An 18,128-nucleotide genomic window follows, 5' to 3' on the forward strand; every position below is an offset into this window, starting at 1 on the left:
GTCCTAGACGCTCACACTCTCCCCGGGCTTCCCTCATTAACGGCAGCTCACTGGCCAGTGCTTTCAGGTCGCCTTAAGTGCCCACCCGTCATACCCTTTCGCATTGTTCTCCCCGCCCCTACCATAACTTCCCTCCACGCTGCTCGGCACGCCTCCTCCCCCCACCTCTCCGCCCCGGCGCGCGCTCTCCAGCTGGTGCGTACGGTGCTCCAGCCCGCTCCACCGACCACCGGACCCCTCCTCTCGCCTTCCCCGCCCCCGCCCCTCCGCCTAGAGCACCGTGCGCGCGCCTCGGGTCCCGGCCGCCTCTAACGCTAGAAGCTGCTTACCCCTCCCCCCCGCCCACCCTTCCCGACCCCACCCTACCCCCTGGCGGCCTCAGGTTTGTGGGGCGTACGTAACTCGGGCAGGGAGGTGAAGGTGGCAGGTCCCCACTGCCCCACCCCTAAGGGGTGAGGCGGTCTAAGCTCGGGAAGCTGGGACACGGTTGTTTTCCCTTCCCGGGGGTAAGTTGGTGGAGTTTTTCCGGCAGAGGACTCGGCGCAGAAACTTCCTCCGTCCCCCTCCCCCCCTCCATGCAGGCGACGCCGAGTGAGGCTGAGGCTGGGGGCGAATCGCCGCAGAGCTGCGTGTCGGCAGCGCACTCTGACTGGACAGCGGGGAAGCCTGTCAGCTTATTGGCCCCGCTGATCCCGCCCCGTAGCGCGGGGCAGCCTTTAACCTTTGGCCCCAGCGGGCGCCAGCCACTCAGATCGCTTCTTGTTGGTATATGCGGCGGTAGTGGCCGCCGGCGGAGCAGTCTGAGCCAGACGATGAGGCCGGGGACAGGAGCCGAGCGTGGAGGCCTCATGGTGAGTGAAATGGAGAGCCATCCTCCCGCGCGGGGTCCTGGGGACGGGGAGCGGAGATTGTCCGGCTCAAGCCTCTGCTCCAGCTCTTGGGTCTCTGCTGACGGCTTCCTGAGGAGACGGCCCTCGGTAAGGGATCAGTGTGGCAGGGGAAAAGCGGCACAATGAAAAACGGAGTCAGACAGGAAGCTTTCTCCAAAAGGAGAAGAAGATAAGAGTGGACGAAGCTAAGAGCTCGAGGTGGTGGGGTGTGTTCGGAGGGGGAGAAATGGAGGGCGAGAATGCACAAAGGGAAGGATGTGGGACCCTGGAAGTTTCCAGTGGCTTGGCTTAGACAGATGTGCGGTGGAGGTGCTGGGCCCTGAGCTGGGTGACGGTTCCCGAGAGGTAGGCCCGATTTAGGAGGGGCGGGGGGAGGCGGAGACGTGATTCTGGAGGCTTTAGAAGAATATGCCAAGATCTGTTTTCACTAGTAGTAGTGGTGTCTGTAGGGTGGACAGCTGGGAGAATTAGCAGGTGATCCATTACGTGGTTTTAAGACCTGGAACAATGAACACACAGGTAAAGGAAGTAGTTGTCTTATAAAAGCACGTTAAAATGGATGAATTAGTTTTTTTGCATTTAGTGTGTGTGAATGACAGACCTCAGTCTTGGAATAAATTTTTTTTTGGTAGAAATAATTTTACCCGTATAAACGTTATATTAGGAAATGTGATTATATTAGGAAATGTTTATTTGTTAGGAATGAGGTGTCCCTGGGTACCCATACTATTTGTTTCATAAGACCAGTTCTTATTTGAGTTAATTTGGTAAATTAAGCTTAAGATCATCTAGAAATAAATTAAGAATAACTAGTCTTAAAAAATAAAAAGTTATCTAATATCTGTGATAAAGGACAAAGTTGTGGTTTTCATCATAACAGTTAAGTTGGCTTTCACATACATTTTTTTCTGAATTTAGCAAGTCAATTAGTAATTGATTAAATAAATGTGCTTAAAAAAACATGATCTAGCTGTTCACTAATGATTTTTATTTTTTACATTTTGTTCTGGAATTTGATTAGTTGAAAGCTCATTATAAATATTAATGTAGTGCATTTTTGTTTAAGGCAAAGTATAAACTAACCTGGTAATTAAATCACATATTAACCTAATATTATATCACTGCACATAACTGATTTGTTGAAATCAGTTTTTTAAGAAGTTTATTGTTGTTTGCTAATTTTTGAATTCCCCTTATTTTTCAGATGGGGCACCCTGGCATGCATTATGCCCCAATGGGAATGCACCCTATGGGTCAGAGAGCAAATATGCCTCCTGTACCTCATGGAATGATGCCACAAATGATGCCCCCAATGGGAGGGCCACCAATGGGACAAGTAAGAATGTTTTTGTTTTATTTCATTTTTATTTATTTTTGCCTATGGTATTGTGCCAAGATTTCAAAATCTGGGTCAATACTTGTAGCTATTTAAGGATTCGTTTATGCCAAAATAATGTTTTCAAATAAATGAAATGTTGAGTCATGATACTAACCATTTTGAATATAACGAAAAGTCTTCTGTATAAAAGATCAACTTTTTATTGCAACAAAATTGAGTTGTTTTTTTAATTTAAAAGTAATTCTGTACATGTAGACTTTTTAATGACATTTTTCCCCCAAGTATGTCAATTGAACTTAATATTCTAAGGGTAAATATTATCTGATAGATAACATAATTTATGTCGGCGGACTATGTAAATACATAGAATCTGAAAATTGCACTTGTTCAGGTCTTTGGCTTAGAATGAATTTTATTCCTGAAAAAGCTTTCTCGTGTGGGATGGAGGGGGTGTGTGGAGGTGGGGAGGTTCTACTCTAATTTGGTTCTTCATGGGACAGTGCCAAATAGGTAGTTTCCACTTACACTATTTTGTTGTCGTTGTTTTAATGTTTATTGCTTCTGCACTCCTGCTTTTGAGCTGTCCCTTCCATCTCCAGCATAAATTGTAAATGGACATTTTGTAGGAGTGATCTGGATCAAAAGATTTTAATGGGGACTCAGTGAATGTAATAGAGCTGAGTTCCTAGAGAAGCATTTAAGAAAGGTAACAGGTTCAGTTACCGTGAATAATTTTATGCCCCGCTAGATTCTATAATAATTTCTTAGTAGAGCTGCTCTAACTAGATAATGAATCCTTTAAATGCTCTCATTATTTAAAATTAGTTTGGTGGCTGGTTTCTTTCCATTTGAGTATCCCAATAAATCATCAAAAATTTAGGCTAACAAAATTTTTTGGAAAGCCAGTCAATTAGGTATGATGTTTCTGCTAATTAATACTGTTTGTTTTGATAATCATTTAAGCCTTGATGGTTTAAGTTATTGGTGAAATTGTAGTGGAGAAAGGAGCTTGCTCTGCGTCTCTTTTTACTTAATCTTAAGAGTAGTAGGGTTTAAATGTCAAGTACTTTTTTTTTTTAAAATTTGGAATATAGCCCTTAACTTTGTATAAAAATCTTTATTCAAAGGTACCAGGCCCAGAGGATTCGGCTTGTAGAACTTTAAATAAAAGAACCATTTATTTTGTTACGCTAGAATAACATGAGTTTTAAAACTCCCTAGTTGATGGAGAAACACCTCTGATTCCTTTTCTGTTTCTTTCCATCTTTAAGCAGCAAGGAGCTCTTGTTTTCTTAGTAGAGCTGCTCGAACTAGATAATGAGCTTTAAAAAATATTTATTCTTTAAATGCTCTGGTTCTTATTTAAAATTAGTTTCTTTCCACAGAAAGATAAAATAAAACAATTTGCTACTGCCAGATGCTTCTCTCTTTTCTGGGGCCTTCTGTTTCCAATGGGCCAATCAAGGTAAGTTTGCAAGGGATTGACCTGCTTACCCTTGCTGTAATGTGCTATATTGCACTACCAAAACCAAGATACCAGCTCATCATTTCTAGTAAAATGCAGATTTTTTTTTTTTAAAGTACTTTTGTGTGTCTCATTGACATAAGCTGGTCACAGTTTGTTCTATGGCCCTTTCTCTTCAGCTATATATCAGTGACCATCTTCCTAGTAAGGTGACTTGCTACACATCCATTCAAATACTCTGAATTTTACCTTGGGGTTTTCTTCTACATTTTTCCTAATATATGCCAACCTGACTATTTAATGCAAGTCCTTCTCTGCCTGTGGCCCCTGTTAGGTTAATAAACGTCTTAGGAGTCCAGCTCTGAGGGTCCCAAGAGAACCCATTGTTTTTCCTAAAAATTTGTTCTTTTTTCCCTCTTAATATTTAACAAATAGATACTGGGTCCAAGTCTTGGTAAAACTAATTTTTATTTTAGCTTTGGTCATAAACTGAGAGGGCATGGACAATTTAAATACTCAAGTAATCCTGAAATCTAATTTAAAGCCCTTCTGTAAACTACCTTAAAAATAAAAGTTGATAATATGCAAAATTTATCCTTTTTATCCATCATTTCTTTTGTTGACCCACTCTCAGAAGTATTAAGGAGCAGTCAGTGGTCAGAAGATACTGAGACAAAGTAGGGTGCGTATATATAGTCACCTCAGTGACACAAAACTGGTAGGGTTGGTTCTGCCGTCCAATTTTTTAAAAATTCACAAATTCTTTAGACTGGGGCAGAAGGTTATGGAACCTTCGTGTATATTGCCTAGTTCACATTCAAGTCTCATTCTGGGACAAGCTGAAGACTGAAATGGGTGGCAGTCTTCTAAGTGATTGTGGTCTTTGGAATATTACTGAACATGACATGAAACTTTAAAATTTGTTTGTAAAATAACGTGAAGACTGGTCTGAATAACAATCGACGGAAGCCAGAGTTCATAATTTTTCTAATGCAACAATTTATTTAAGTTAAAGTATTACATTCATTTTGTTTAATTTTTTATTCAGGAGATAACCTAGAATGCCCTTTTTAGAATTCAGGCTGAATCTATTGATAATAAATATTTGAAAATTATCAAATGGAGTATAATAATACTTTTCAAGTTTATGTTAATTATCCTGTAGGTTAAATTTGCCTCTTTCTTACTGTACATTAATCTCCTATGGGAAAATTGTGCTGCTTCTTTTACAGAATTATAGGATCTTATTGGAAGGGACCTTACAAGTTGTATAAACTTTAAATAATGTGTGAGTTAAGTAATGATTTATCACTGGTTAAGAAAACCATATTAATAAAGTAATTTTTCTGCTTGGTGGCAATACTGAAAAATATTCAGAAGAGATTTGCATTAAGACATAACTACGTGTGAGGTCCTCATCTTCCTCCATATCTATAGCAAATGTTTTGCTTTTAAAATGTTTTTACATCTGATATTTTTGTTGTCCTTTTTAGATAAAGGACATGCAAGTCCTGCCATCTTTATCACAGATGTTTTTGCCTTCACTAAGCCCAAGAGAGTCTTCCTAGCTGGCTTTTTTCTTTCTCTTTTTTTATTCTTAATTTTCTTTATTTTAAAATAAGAGGACTGTAAAAGATTAAAGGTCCATTTCACCTCCAACAGCCTATGTTTCAATTCAGATCACTTGATAAGAGTAAGATGCGAAAGAGATTTTATGGGTTGATAGGGAAATAAAAGAACAGAAAATTCTTTTAGTAATTCTTCCCTAATTCTAATTATTCAGTACTTATTTTTTTGCTTTTGTTCAATAAACAAATGAATAATTGCTTTTTCACAAATAAGTATGATAGCCTTGTTTTTTAATTGAGTTAAGGAAGACTTTAGCAGATCTTATTCCTGCATACCATCTGAGCCCAAGTCGTTATATTCCCATGCCTTGGATCTCATAACTTTTGAGCTGGTTTTTTCTTACTTCGAACCTGCCCCGCAAAAGATTCTCTTAGATTTCAGTGCGTTATCTCCTTGCCCAAGAACCTCCAGTGTTTCTCTGTGCTTGTGCCATAATATCTAAATTCCACGGCTTAACTTGGAAGGGTAGTATAATTTCAAAGCACAATTCCGAGCTGCGTGTCTTCACATTGCCTAATTGGAAAGGCTGGTCTTTTCATGGTATCTTGACTGATTATATTAGTTCATGACTGAGCTCATGCTGTTCTTGCCCTCCTGCCCCCAGCTCATTACCTCCATGAACTTGCCTTTACTTAACTAAGTTTTGCCATTTCAAGTCCTGCCTTCTCCAGGAGATCTCAGAAAGAACTTTGCCCAGCATACACCTCCCTTCAAATTATTAAAATAAGACTATATAATCTGCCCATAGCTCTTTACTGTTTCACTTATTTTGGCATTTAATTATTGACTTGTTTATTTGCTTTGTTTTCCCAATGAGTAATAGATTGTAAGCTCTTAGAGGGCAGGGGCTATGTTCTTTATTTTAAAGAATTTTACAGGTGCTGAGCACAGTTCTTGGCACACCATGTGTGCTCAGTAAAATACTTGTTGAATGAATGAAACAAACACAGATATTCTTTCCTACAGTATAAGCCAGCCAGTGGATGTTACATGTGACTGTTTTCAGTGGTTGCTTGTGTTTACATTGTTACACTTACTCTTGGTTTTAGTGTCTGCCTCTTTACCTTTGCTTTTTCATTTGACAAAAAGGAAGGATAAATCTGTTGAAAATAATAATTTTTAGTGAATAAAGCAAATACTCATTTCCACTTATTTTAAATTACAGGCAGATGTATTTTTTATCTGCGTGACTTGACTTCATTGATGATCACCTCTTTAGTTAAAGTTTTACCACAGATTTTTTTTCATACCCTAGGAAAATAGAATTATTTGGAATATAGGCCTTCCAGAAAAATCCCAAGAATTGGTATCTTAGATTTATCTCACCTATTTGACATATTGATTTGTTGCCATTACTTTTGATTTACCCGGACTTTTGGGTATTTACGGAATCCAGGCCATTGAATTGGATATTAGCCAGTGATAAATACAAACTTTTTTTTTTTTTTTTTTTTAGATTATATGCTTATAATTCTTGAATCTAGGTAACTTTCTTTATGCATTTACATTACTCAGGAAGTACTTTTTAACAAACAGGTTTACCCAGACCATAACTTTGGGGTTATGTATATAGATAATTTTGATAGTTTTTACTAATGCTAGGTATAGAAGGTTAAGTTTATTTTCATATCTTTAGCTAGCATTTCATTTAAGTATAAACTCATCTTTTCAAAAACTTGAGTGTTTCTAAATATGGGGAGTATTTGGAGAGAGCTAGGAAGACCATGTAAATTTAGAAGAATGAACGGTACCCCTTCCTCCCTCTTTGAGAGTTACAGGGCACAATATTTTCTAAAGATGCTGAAAAGTCTTTAAAAAGCCTTTTAAAACTGTTTGACTATCTTCTCTGCTTCCCCAGTCTGGTACCCCGTTACTTGTCTATTTGCTTTGTCTGGTACATTACATGGAATTAGCATTTTTTGAGAAATGCTGAATTGACACTGTTTATTCTTTTAGTCTGCTTTTTAGGAGAAAGGAGGAACATTGAAATAAATTAGTATTTACACACATAAATGAAGTAGCTTGTAGAGTTCAACATATGTATTCATTATGTAGAGGGATTAAAAAGGAAGAGAGCAAATCTCAACAGGTTAACCTGTTGATTTTTAATTGGATTTGATAGAAATGTTGATGACATGACTTTGAATCATCATGAAGTAGTATATCAGTAGATAGTAAAGATTTGGTACCTGTGTGTGTCCCATAGCGTGTACTAGGGTTTTTTCTGTTTGTTTTTTACCTGGAGAAATAATAGGTATAAATTGTGAAGGTTTATAAACAGGAATGAGTAGATTTTTGTCTCAGAAGTTGTCTTACTTTCATTCTTAGTTTCTATTTTCATACCTTCATGTATTTTAGTCAATAGATGTTTAACTGTGGTATCGGTGTAAAGATGAACGATGTAGATACTATGAACTTACAGGCATTTTACTCAGATGCCTGGTTGAACTGTGTTTTGCCATCTTCTAACTGCTAATTTGGCTGTCACGATACTTTAGGATGTTTGGAAATTTAGTAGAGAAGAATCTTTTTGTGAACCTTCACAGCTTATACCCTAGGTGAAAAAACAAACACCCCTAGTACACAGCTATGGGATATACATAGGCCTTTTTTTTTTTTTTTTAAGCAAAATTACCATTGTAATACAAATGTAATCTTAATTAGGTCTAGGTGTTCAGTTTGGGCTAAGACTTTGTAAATTAACCTTTTGATTAATGAATGAGGATTGTTTCTGTTTGACAACATGAGCTTGGTATAGTTTCTTGGCCACGTGATACCAAGAAAGTAACTTACTTATCTGAACAATGATTTTTCAGTAACTTGAAGGTTGTTATGTATTTATGGTTATCTATTTGTTAAATACAATAGAAAATTACCATCTCTTATACAGAAATAGGACTGGTAATAAAGTTGTCTGCTACAAGTGTTTGAGTTTCTACTTTATCTGTGTAACTGTCCCCTGCAGCAGTGATACATACATACATGAGACATGCTCTTTGTCCTAAAATGTCCATAGTTGAGAAGAAACTAAAAGTAAAGTTTCATGTAGATAACTATGTAACGATTTAGCTAGACATAATACTGAAGTTACTTTAAGAGACTTGGAGAAAAGGATAGTAGTAGTCTTGTGTCCCTCTATACTTGTGTCCTAAAAAAGGCCTAAATGACTTTTTAGAGTAAGTTTTAAAGTCTTTATTTCTATGTGATTTAACTGAGACACTACAATTTGTATCCCCGGTGTGTTTAGAGCTTTTTAAAAATGAAATGGTACGGTTCATTTTCATTCAGCTTGATATCTACGTTTTTGTGTCACATATCTGTACCCAGTGGTTTTCTCTTTATATTTTCTGTACTCTTAAGAAGTTAGTTTGGGGGTTATTAAGAGACAATAGGCTAAGTATCACTAAATGATTTAAACTGTTTACTTGCCCTTTTTCACATAGGTGGTTGTGTTTTTTTGTTCTGTTTTTTAAGGTTTTAAGGAATGGGATTGTGATACCTAATCTGTGTTAGAATTATATTTCCATGTTTGTATGTAACTTTGAGAGATTCGTATATCCTATTGAATTTGATTCTTCTGACTGAAAAGTGGGTTGGCTAGACAGTTGTCCAATTTATAGATAAGAATAGTAAGATCCAAAGAATTGAGTGAATTGTATAGTGACATTTCAGAGTCATCACTAAATTGATGTTTAATCTGGGATTAACTTTTTATTACGTGTTATTACATGTGTTGATTCCTACTGAAGACGATGTTTTACATTATTTACTAGATGCATTTAAAGAGCCAAAGTTCCTATCTAACAGATGGATAGGAAATCGATGAGACAAGGGACAACATAAAATATACTTTGATTATATGAGTTGAAGGAGAGCAGTAGTAATGAAACAGCTATCACCTATTGAGCATTATTCTAAGTTCCTTTCGTGTTTTATTCCATTTGATCCCTACAACCATCCTATCAGATGAGTACTTTTTTTCTCTGTGTTACAGGTAAGGAAATTGAGGCCCAGATAGGTTAAGTAAATTAGCCCAAGTCACACAGCTGGTAGGTGGCCAACCTAGGATAGAAATTCTGGCAGTCTGACTTGTGTACTTAACAGCTATACGAGGCTGCTTCTGTGTATAGCAGTGTGAGATTATGTCATTAAGCTAACCTCTTTGGAGTCTGAAGGGAAAGTGTATATAGTTGACCCTTGAACAACACAGGTTAGAACTAACTGCATGGGTGCACTTAGATGTGGGGTTTTTTTTCCCCAATAAGTACTGTAAATGTATTTTCCTTACGATTTTTTAAATAACATTTTCTCTAGCTTTATTGTAAGAATACAGTGTAAAATACATGTAAAACACAAGATATATGTTAATAGACTATTTGTTATTGGTAAGGCTTCTGGTCAACAATAGGCTATTAGTAGTTAAGTTTTTGGGAAGTAAAAAGTTGCACATGGATTTTCAACAATACCGATTCAACAACCCTAATCTGCTTTGTTCAAGGGTCAGCTGGACTACAGTGATTCTAAACTCTCCAGGTTGAGAGTATTTAGCCAACTAAATAATTATGAATAATGGCAATTGACTTATTAAATGATAATCTATTTCATGTGGTAACCGTTTGTGTGAATATTGTCTGTTTTTTGTTTAAATGTTTCTTGTATCAGAAAAGGACGAATGTCTTGAATTTGTATCTAACTCTAGATAAAGAGGAAGTAATGTTAATTGAGTATCCCAAAAAGTAGCCACTTACTTTGGGTTGTTAGGATATGCTTTAAATAGGGGTGTTTCTATTTATTTCCAATTGAATGAGCATTTAGTTAAATTCAAAGATGTATTTTTTGCAGTTATTCAAAGATTAATTTTTTGCATTCCTTTATATGTTCATGAGGTAAGTTAGTGGGATAGAAGAAAATTTTTAAATATTATACTTAATAACCTCTGTAGAGTGTACTCCTTGTGGAATCTCACTTTAGCACATTTAAAAGGAATCAAGTAAAAATACAAGAACCGAATATTTTAAATATTCTGAAAGTGCAGGTTTTGCAGTAAGAATGGTTTTTAAAAATAAACCAAATTTAAATGTTAATATTTAGACAAAAGATAGATTAGGTTCTGTGATTTCTTTCCAGCAGGAAATAATCATGGAAAAAAAAAACTTTTGAAGTGCCTTTATGAAGATGTTCAATTTTGTTTTCACATAATAAAATTGGGCAAATTTAGTTTACATTTTGTATAATTATTTTGCAATAGCATTGATAGGATTGCTTTTATTACTGTACCTTTTATTAATAATTTTAAAACTACGAGGTCTGACAAGTTCACGAATTTGTTGCAATGATGTTGCTGACCTTTTTTGATACCAGAGGGATTTTCATTATGAATTTGTACCAACTGGGCAAACAGTTAATCAAGTTTACTATGTGGAAGTACTGAAAAGGCTGCGTGAAAAAGTTAGACGACCTGAACTTTTCACCAACAATTCATGGCTCTTGCATTACGACAATGCACCAGCTCACACAGCACTGTCTGTGAGGGAGTTTTTAGCCATTAAACAAATAAGTGTATTGGACTACCCTCCCTGCTCACCTGATCTGGCCCCCAATGACTTCTTTATTTATCCGAAGATAAAGGAAATATTGAAAGGAAGACATTTTGATGACATTCAGGACATTAAGGGAAATACGATGACAGCTCTGATGACCATTCCAGAAAAAGAGTTCCAGAATTGCTTTGAAGTGTGGACTAGGCGCTGGGGTTGATGCATATCTTCCCAAGGGGAGTACTTCATAGTGATATTCAGCAATGAGATATGTAGCGCTTTTTCTAGGATGAGTTCGCGAACTTAATTGTCAGCTCATATCTAGAGTAATAAATGAAGCAAGCTTGCTTTTATCCAACATTAGAAACTTTTCCAAAGTGGGATGCTAAAAATGAGAAGATTATGTGGTGCTCCCTAATTTTTATAGGTTTTCTTTTTTTCACACTGGTGATTCTCAGAGCATCTTGATAATTTTTCATTAGAAGTACATATATAGAAATATATGTATATAAATTGCATAGTGTATGTGTACACACACACACAAATGGTCAGCCATTTATGAATAAAGTATATCAAATAATATGTCTGAATTATTTTTGTGTTTTAAAGGTGCCAAAGTACCAGTTCAGATGTGTAATATTTTAGGCAATTTAGCTTATGTCTCACATATACATCTTGCACCCTTCGTGTTCTCTCCATCTCTTAACTATAGCACTTAAATACCAAAGAAGCTTAAATGGAAAGCTTGAAGCTCTACATCATGTTTTTATAATTTGTTTCACATTAAGCTTATATGAACTACCACTTTGTAACTTTAAGAATGATTTGGCTTACGGACTTGGTTGTGGCATTATTGTAGCAGCTATGTTAAGAATTTTCCTCTTTAGCCATTTTGAACCAGTATCCCATTTCCATGGAACTTACAAGCATCATCAGTGGTGAGACATTACACTGTATTGTGTGCTTAGGATGGGGAAGAGGGCGCTAAATTAGAATTCTAAAAGACAAATAAAGCTGGGTCACCAAAAGGCTATTCATTTCCCTCCGTGCAAAGCAAAAAGTAAACCTACCATGCAAAAAGGGACAGACAGCTCAGTAACGGGAGTGTCTCATCCTTGGTTGTGGGCAAAGGGAGGAAAACTCACTTCTGAGGATTTGAACCACAAGCCAGTTCTCATAAGCTTGCAGCCTGGTTTCCCATTACCAGTGTGGTATTAAAACAACAAAATAGGGTGGCCGGTTAGCTTACTTGGTTAGAGCATGGTGCTAACAATACCAAGGTTGCCGGTTCAATCCCTGTTTGGGCCACTGTGAGCTATGCCCTCAAAAAAAAAAAAAACTTAAAAGATTTAATGATCAGATTGCTGGTGCTGCCAAGTGATGGGCCTAAGTTAACACACATACTCTGAAAGAATTTAAGTTTCAGTCAGACGGGTTGAAAAGTACATCTCCTTATTTGTATTGTAAAATTAATGAAAAATAGAAATAACATTTCCACAAAGTAGATTTCTTCAGTCTTTGGGAAACAGGCTTTTCTAAGCCTCTGGAACAGCTGTTAATTTGCCAACTTCTTGTTAATAGCTTTTTATAAGAAACAGTGTTTTTTATAATTATGTTTTTGTCTTTGGTTTCATGTGAATAACATCACAGTTTTGGATTAAAATTATATTAGTGACCAATTTAATTTTAGAATATTCAGTGGTACATGATTTAAGAATCTTGCCAGTGTTTGTCAGGTTGAACATACTAGTTAATCACTCCCCAGAAGTTAGAGACACTGAGTGAGACTTTGGCTTTTTGTTTGAAATTAAATCTCATTTTGTAACCAATGCCGTGAAGTTTTAGTCTAAAGGCAATTTGAGATGTTTTAAAATTTGAAGTATGGAAAGAACAATTGAGAGAATTCTGTCGAACTCTGCCCTTCAGTGATTTTCAAATATTGTCTGCTGTATAATTGGCCTGGTCTAGTAAACTTTTGTCTATGTAAACTTTTTTTATGCTTTGTTATTTAAATGGATTTGATCCCTGTATATCTTATGAAGTCAGAGTATTTCAATTTGAAAGTACATTCATTTGTATAATCATTTGTACTGCCACCATGTGAAAATGGTCTGTTGCATGATGGAATTTTTACCCCACTTTTCTTAATGTCTTTAATTCTTAGGAGAATGTGCATTCATTTTTCTCTCAGGTTTTCAAAGTTCAGTTTCTCAGTTTAGCGTACAATTCTAGTTTTTGAATGTGTTACTAGCTTTCTATTTTATCAAAACGCCATTTTAAATAAGTCTGTTTCTCTCTGTTGCCCACCTTGCTTCTCTTAATCAGTTACTTAGTATTTAAAGAATATAAACCTACTTTGCTTATTAGCCTAAAGCCAAAGTAATTGTGAGGGTACAGTCTGTTGAAGGTGGGGAGAAGAGGAAACAAGTCTAGTTCTTTCTTATATGCTTGCCCTAATTTGGCTCCTTAATGTATAATTTATAATTCTGTTAGTCTGAGTGTGGAGACTTGTCAGTGCATCGGTTTAATTCTGTATGCTTCTAATGCTACTTCATTTTAATGGTACTTTAGCCTGGTTTTGCTTCATGACTTGACTTTCACGAGGAATAAAATTCAATGTGTATGTTCTCCACCTTTAGTAAGCTGTATATGTTCCTGTTAACCAATATGCTTATTTCTTTTTGGTTGTTCCTATTTCTCAGATTGTTTATTTAATTTGAAACTCTTGAATAACTAACTGGTTACCTGTTTTAAGTACCTATGGTTGTTGTGTATAATTTTTATCCCCCTCCGTGTTTTCTTCAGATTTATTCATATTAAAATCAAAATTACAATGTGAGGTTATACTAATACAGATGAGCATTGGGTCAAAATCTTTTGGAAATTTGTGTTAACCTTCCTGAGACTTACTCCTAATCACTTGGTAGGGAAGATTAATTCATAAGTTTGGATGGCAGTCATTGGTAGACTAAACTCCCAAACTAATATTTTTTCTTCAGATATTCATGTATGTGTGATTAAGTTTTTCTTTAACAGAAGGCATAGATGATTTGTGTTTGAGAAGTTTGTTTTTTACATGTTTTTTTAAATAACAATTTGAAGCACTTTTGATCTAGAATTTTTAAAAGGACCAGATTACTATGTAATTTATTTGATTTAGATGTTAAAAATCAAAGGTGAGAAATAATGAAAAAAAATGTCTTCAAAAAAAGGGAGAAAAACATGAGTGTTCAGCTAAAATTAAAAGGAAATTAATATTCTTAATTTAGGTTTCATATAACATAATTGTCTAAACTTTTGGGTTCATTTGTAGAAAATTTTGACTGTACATGTAAATTATGACGTATTAAAATAGATCTTTGATAAAGTACTTCATTCATTCAACAAGCAGTTACTAAGCATACTATTCATATAGTATAGTGCTCACTGGGTTTTAATCTTAAATTGTACATACTAGCTTTAAAAACCCGATAGATTCTTCAAGTCATTTTCAGTGCTTTGGTCTTATGTAGTAACCATTTTTTTCACTTTTGTTCTAGATGCCTGGAATGATGTCTTCAGTAATGCCTGGAATGATGATGTCTCATATGTCTCAGGCTTCCATGCAGCCTGCCTTACCGGTAATCTTGTGAAAATAACTGTTTTCTGTGATGTTTTGATTATTTCTATATATGAAATAATATGTATGTATTTTATAGGCAATCATGTTTGCTTTTTAAGTATTCATGTTAACTTTTTAAATGCCTTCGGAATACTTAATGAAAGACGGAAATTACAGTGGACTTTTATGTTTAGTTTCTTGAATGATAGACATTTACATTTTTTTCCCATATTTATAATATGTGAACATCCTTACTTATTAAATTAATTCTACATTACATGAGTGTAGAATACTAAAAAGCATAATTGTCAACCAGAAGTATTTTATTGGTCTAGTAACATTCTAATCTTAAAAGTGTAGAGACATTTGCTTTACTGAGTGCTAATTAATTTATATAATGTGATTTAATACTAGATTCCAGATTTAGACATTCCATTGCATTTGAAATCTATTATTTCTTCAGATTTCACCTGTGTCACATTACTTAGAAAATCCTTGAACGGCCTTATCACCCTTACTGGGTGGTATAACAATATATTATACAAATCATGATGATATTTAAATTTGTGCAATGTGTTAGCTTAGTGGTTGTAGTCAACAACAACTGGGGTGGTAGGTTTGCAGTGTTTTTATCCAAAATCCCTAGGACCAGATATATTTCAAATCTTTTTTCATATGGTAAAGTAATACATTACATGTACTATATACTAATGTAAAAATTTCTAATGGGGTCTTGGGCAGTGCCCTATAATTACTAGCACAGTGTTTCTATAGCAGAACTTAATGGGTATTCCCTCTGAAGTGGGATAAAGACTATAAAGAGTTCATTTCATTCAGGGCAAGTTTTGTCACTATAATGAGTTTTGGTGTCACACTTGAAAAAACTTGGTTTTCAGAGTTCTTTGGATTTCAGAATTGTGGGTAGCAGGTTGTAGATCTGTATATAATTGATGATCAAATAAAGATAAGACTTAGATTAAAGAGCTTCAGTAGCCCCTGGTTATTGATGTTTTTATAATTTATAGGAAGCTCAGGGAAGTGAGACTACAACTTAACTAAAAATCTGGTTTGAGAATTATGCATAGAGGAGACTGACTGTGCTTTATGAAGAACTCATGTAAAATATAGTTTAAACAAGATGAATATTACTAATTTTACTTTTCTTCTTATAGCCAGGAGTAAATAATATGGATGTAGCAGCAGGTATGTATACCACTTATGGTGATATATATATATTAGACTTCCTTTAAACAGTAGCAACCATAATCTAATGAGGAATAAAAGCAATGTCTCTTGGCCTTATTATTTAAAAAGCTCTTGATTTTTGTCTTTTTTTTTTTTTTTTTTTTTAAGCAATGGGAAATTTGGATAGCATTCATACATAATTGAATCCATAGGAAATTATCATAGTATTAGATCAGGAGTTCTGGGACCAAAGTTGATCTATAGGTATAACTTAGCCTACACAGTGTTTTTAAATTTTATAAATAGTTGCTAACATTTAAAGTTTGTAGGCTTTACAGAAAGATTGAATTTGTCTTTTTATTCAAAGATTGAATTTATCTTGAAAAATTGGATGATCTAAATATTCATTGTTTGTAATGGTCCTTGTCAACACAGTAGATACTCAGTAGATGTGTTTGAATGAAACACTGGTTGACACCATGCTGTACACTTGAAACTAATATAAAGTAATATTGAATGGCAACTATAATTGAAAAAAAAATAGTCACAGGGATGTAAAGTACAGCATAGGGAATATAGTCAATAATGTGGTAACTGTATGATGTCAGATGGGTAATGGACTTGTTGGGGTGATCACTTTGTGAGGTGTATAAATGTCTAATCTCTTATGTTCTGTACACCTGGAAGTAATAAATATTGTACGTATGTCAATGGTAATTGAAAAATGAATTTTTAAAAATTAAAAAAACAAACTGGTTGAGTCCATATTTGTACTCAGCAAACATGGAATGGGGTAGCACCTCCATACTTTAGGTATGGAGCATGTATTCTTGGCCTTCTGGACTACTACACAGTCATTTTTCTGTAATCTGCTTGGTACTTGTAGTCTTTGGAGTTTATAAACCCTGTGATAATTTTTTTGTACAAATTACCAAGAAGTGTTTGTTTTCACTAGTGTGACTGTATAATAGTAATGCTTCAATTACGCATGAGTAAATAATGTTCCACACAAATTAGTATTCCAGATGCTAAACTTTATCCCGTGATTATGTGAAAACATTTTTTTGTTTTCAATGTTATGGGTCAAAAACATGTTTAAAATGCACTGTGTGCTTTCCTGGAGGCTTATAGGGGACATTATGTTTTTAAGATATTTCACAAATATTGGAGCTGAAATGATGTTCTGAAAAACCTAGTACAATATTTTGGCCTATTTATATATCTACAGCTGATTACTATTACCCTAAATCCTGGAAAATTACTTTAACATTTCTTTTTAATTACTTTTTAAATACTTTGGCTCTGTCCATAATAGCTTGTTTTGATTGCTCTATATTTGTGTGTGTGGTGCATGTGTGTTTATGCTCACACGGGTGCACACATATGTACTTTGTTCTTTTATGTACCATCCTTGTTTTCTTTTTTTATATGAGATTTTGTTACTAGTTTCTAAAGTTAAAAATTATTTATATGAACTTTGTGATTAATGTGCATTTCCCCTATGTGTTAAAGGGTTTTAGGTAGTAGTTTAGGACCGTACCATCTAACAGAATATTCTGCAACTATGGAAATGTTCTGTAATCTGTATTGTTGAATATAGGAGGCACATTAATTGAGTGCTTGAAATCTGGCTAGTGCAAAACAGATACAAATTTTAATTTAAACAGGGATGTGTGGTGGCTGATGGATACTGTATTATACAACACAAGTCTGGAACCTAGATAGTCGAAGTTACCAGAAATCTAAAGCATAGGGTCAGATGTTCAAGTCATTTTTTTACTTCAGTAATATTGCAGAGAAAAAGGAATTAGTCAAAATAGACACCTATAATAGCAAGAAGAAGAGAAACAAAAGGCAAAAGTGCCAGTACTTCTCAAACCAGCTCCAGCTCCAAGTGAGTTTGCATATTGAAAGTTCAAAATGTCATTTGTTTCTGAAAATGTATTACGTACGCTGTAGATGTTTATTTTATGGGAAACAGAGCAAGCACATAGGTCATATGGGACAGTCTTAGGATATTTGGTGTGATGGGATGAGATAGAAGAAATAGTATTAATAAACATTTTTAAACTGTTAAGGAGAGCATGACTTACCACACTGTAAATATTGTTTCTCTCTTTTTTTTTTTTAGGTACATCTGGTGCAGTAAGTACCTCTGGAATATATTTCATTATACTACTTTAGCCTATTATATAGGCTATTATATAGCCTATTATATACAGATCCTCAATTCTGTGTTAAATATTATTTACTGAGTTAAACCCTTTTTCTTTTTTGTGCCAAACCTTGAAAAATTGATTTATTTGAAATCTAATTTTGAAGCAACTTGAGAGAAATGAGAATCAGATATAGATCAGTTTTCACAAGGATTTGAATTCTACACATCACAATTAGAAGGAAAACAGAACTTGTAGGTACACAGTAATTAACCTGACAATTTTCAGTTAACTGTTACATTAGAAGGTATTCTTTTACATACAAA

General features: G+C 35.1%; 1 protein-coding gene across 8 annotated transcripts in view; it reads left to right on the forward strand.

The window, feature by feature from the left end:
• The window catches only part of PRPF40A (pre-mRNA processing factor 40 homolog A), a 53,529-nt gene that overhangs the window by 313 nt on the left and 35,088 nt on the right, over positions 1-18,128 (forward strand). For 4 of the 8 annotated variants that reach the window (XM_033111644.1, XM_033111646.1, XM_033111642.1 and 1 more), the window contains exons 1-6: positions 144-195; positions 582-977; positions 2,095-2,226; positions 14,400-14,480; positions 15,634-15,664; positions 17,778-17,791. In XM_033111644.1, the coding sequence (XP_032967535.1) occupies positions 813-977; positions 2,095-2,226; positions 14,400-14,480; positions 15,634-15,664; positions 17,778-17,791 (423 nt within the window). In that variant the 5' untranslated portion in view covers positions 144-195; positions 582-812. Of the gene's footprint in view, positions 1-143; positions 196-575; positions 978-2,094; positions 2,227-3,614; positions 3,695-14,399; positions 14,481-15,633; positions 15,665-17,777; positions 17,792-18,128 lie in introns of those variants that run through there. The other 4 variants (XM_033111647.1, XM_033111643.1, XM_033111641.1 and 1 more) reach the window with 4 other exon arrangements.

Source organism: Rhinolophus ferrumequinum, chromosome 8 (genome assembly GCF_004115265.2).
Source record: "Rhinolophus ferrumequinum isolate MPI-CBG mRhiFer1 chromosome 8, mRhiFer1_v1.p, whole genome shotgun sequence".
Lineage (NCBI taxonomy): Eukaryota > Metazoa > Chordata > Mammalia > Chiroptera > Rhinolophidae > Rhinolophus > Rhinolophus ferrumequinum.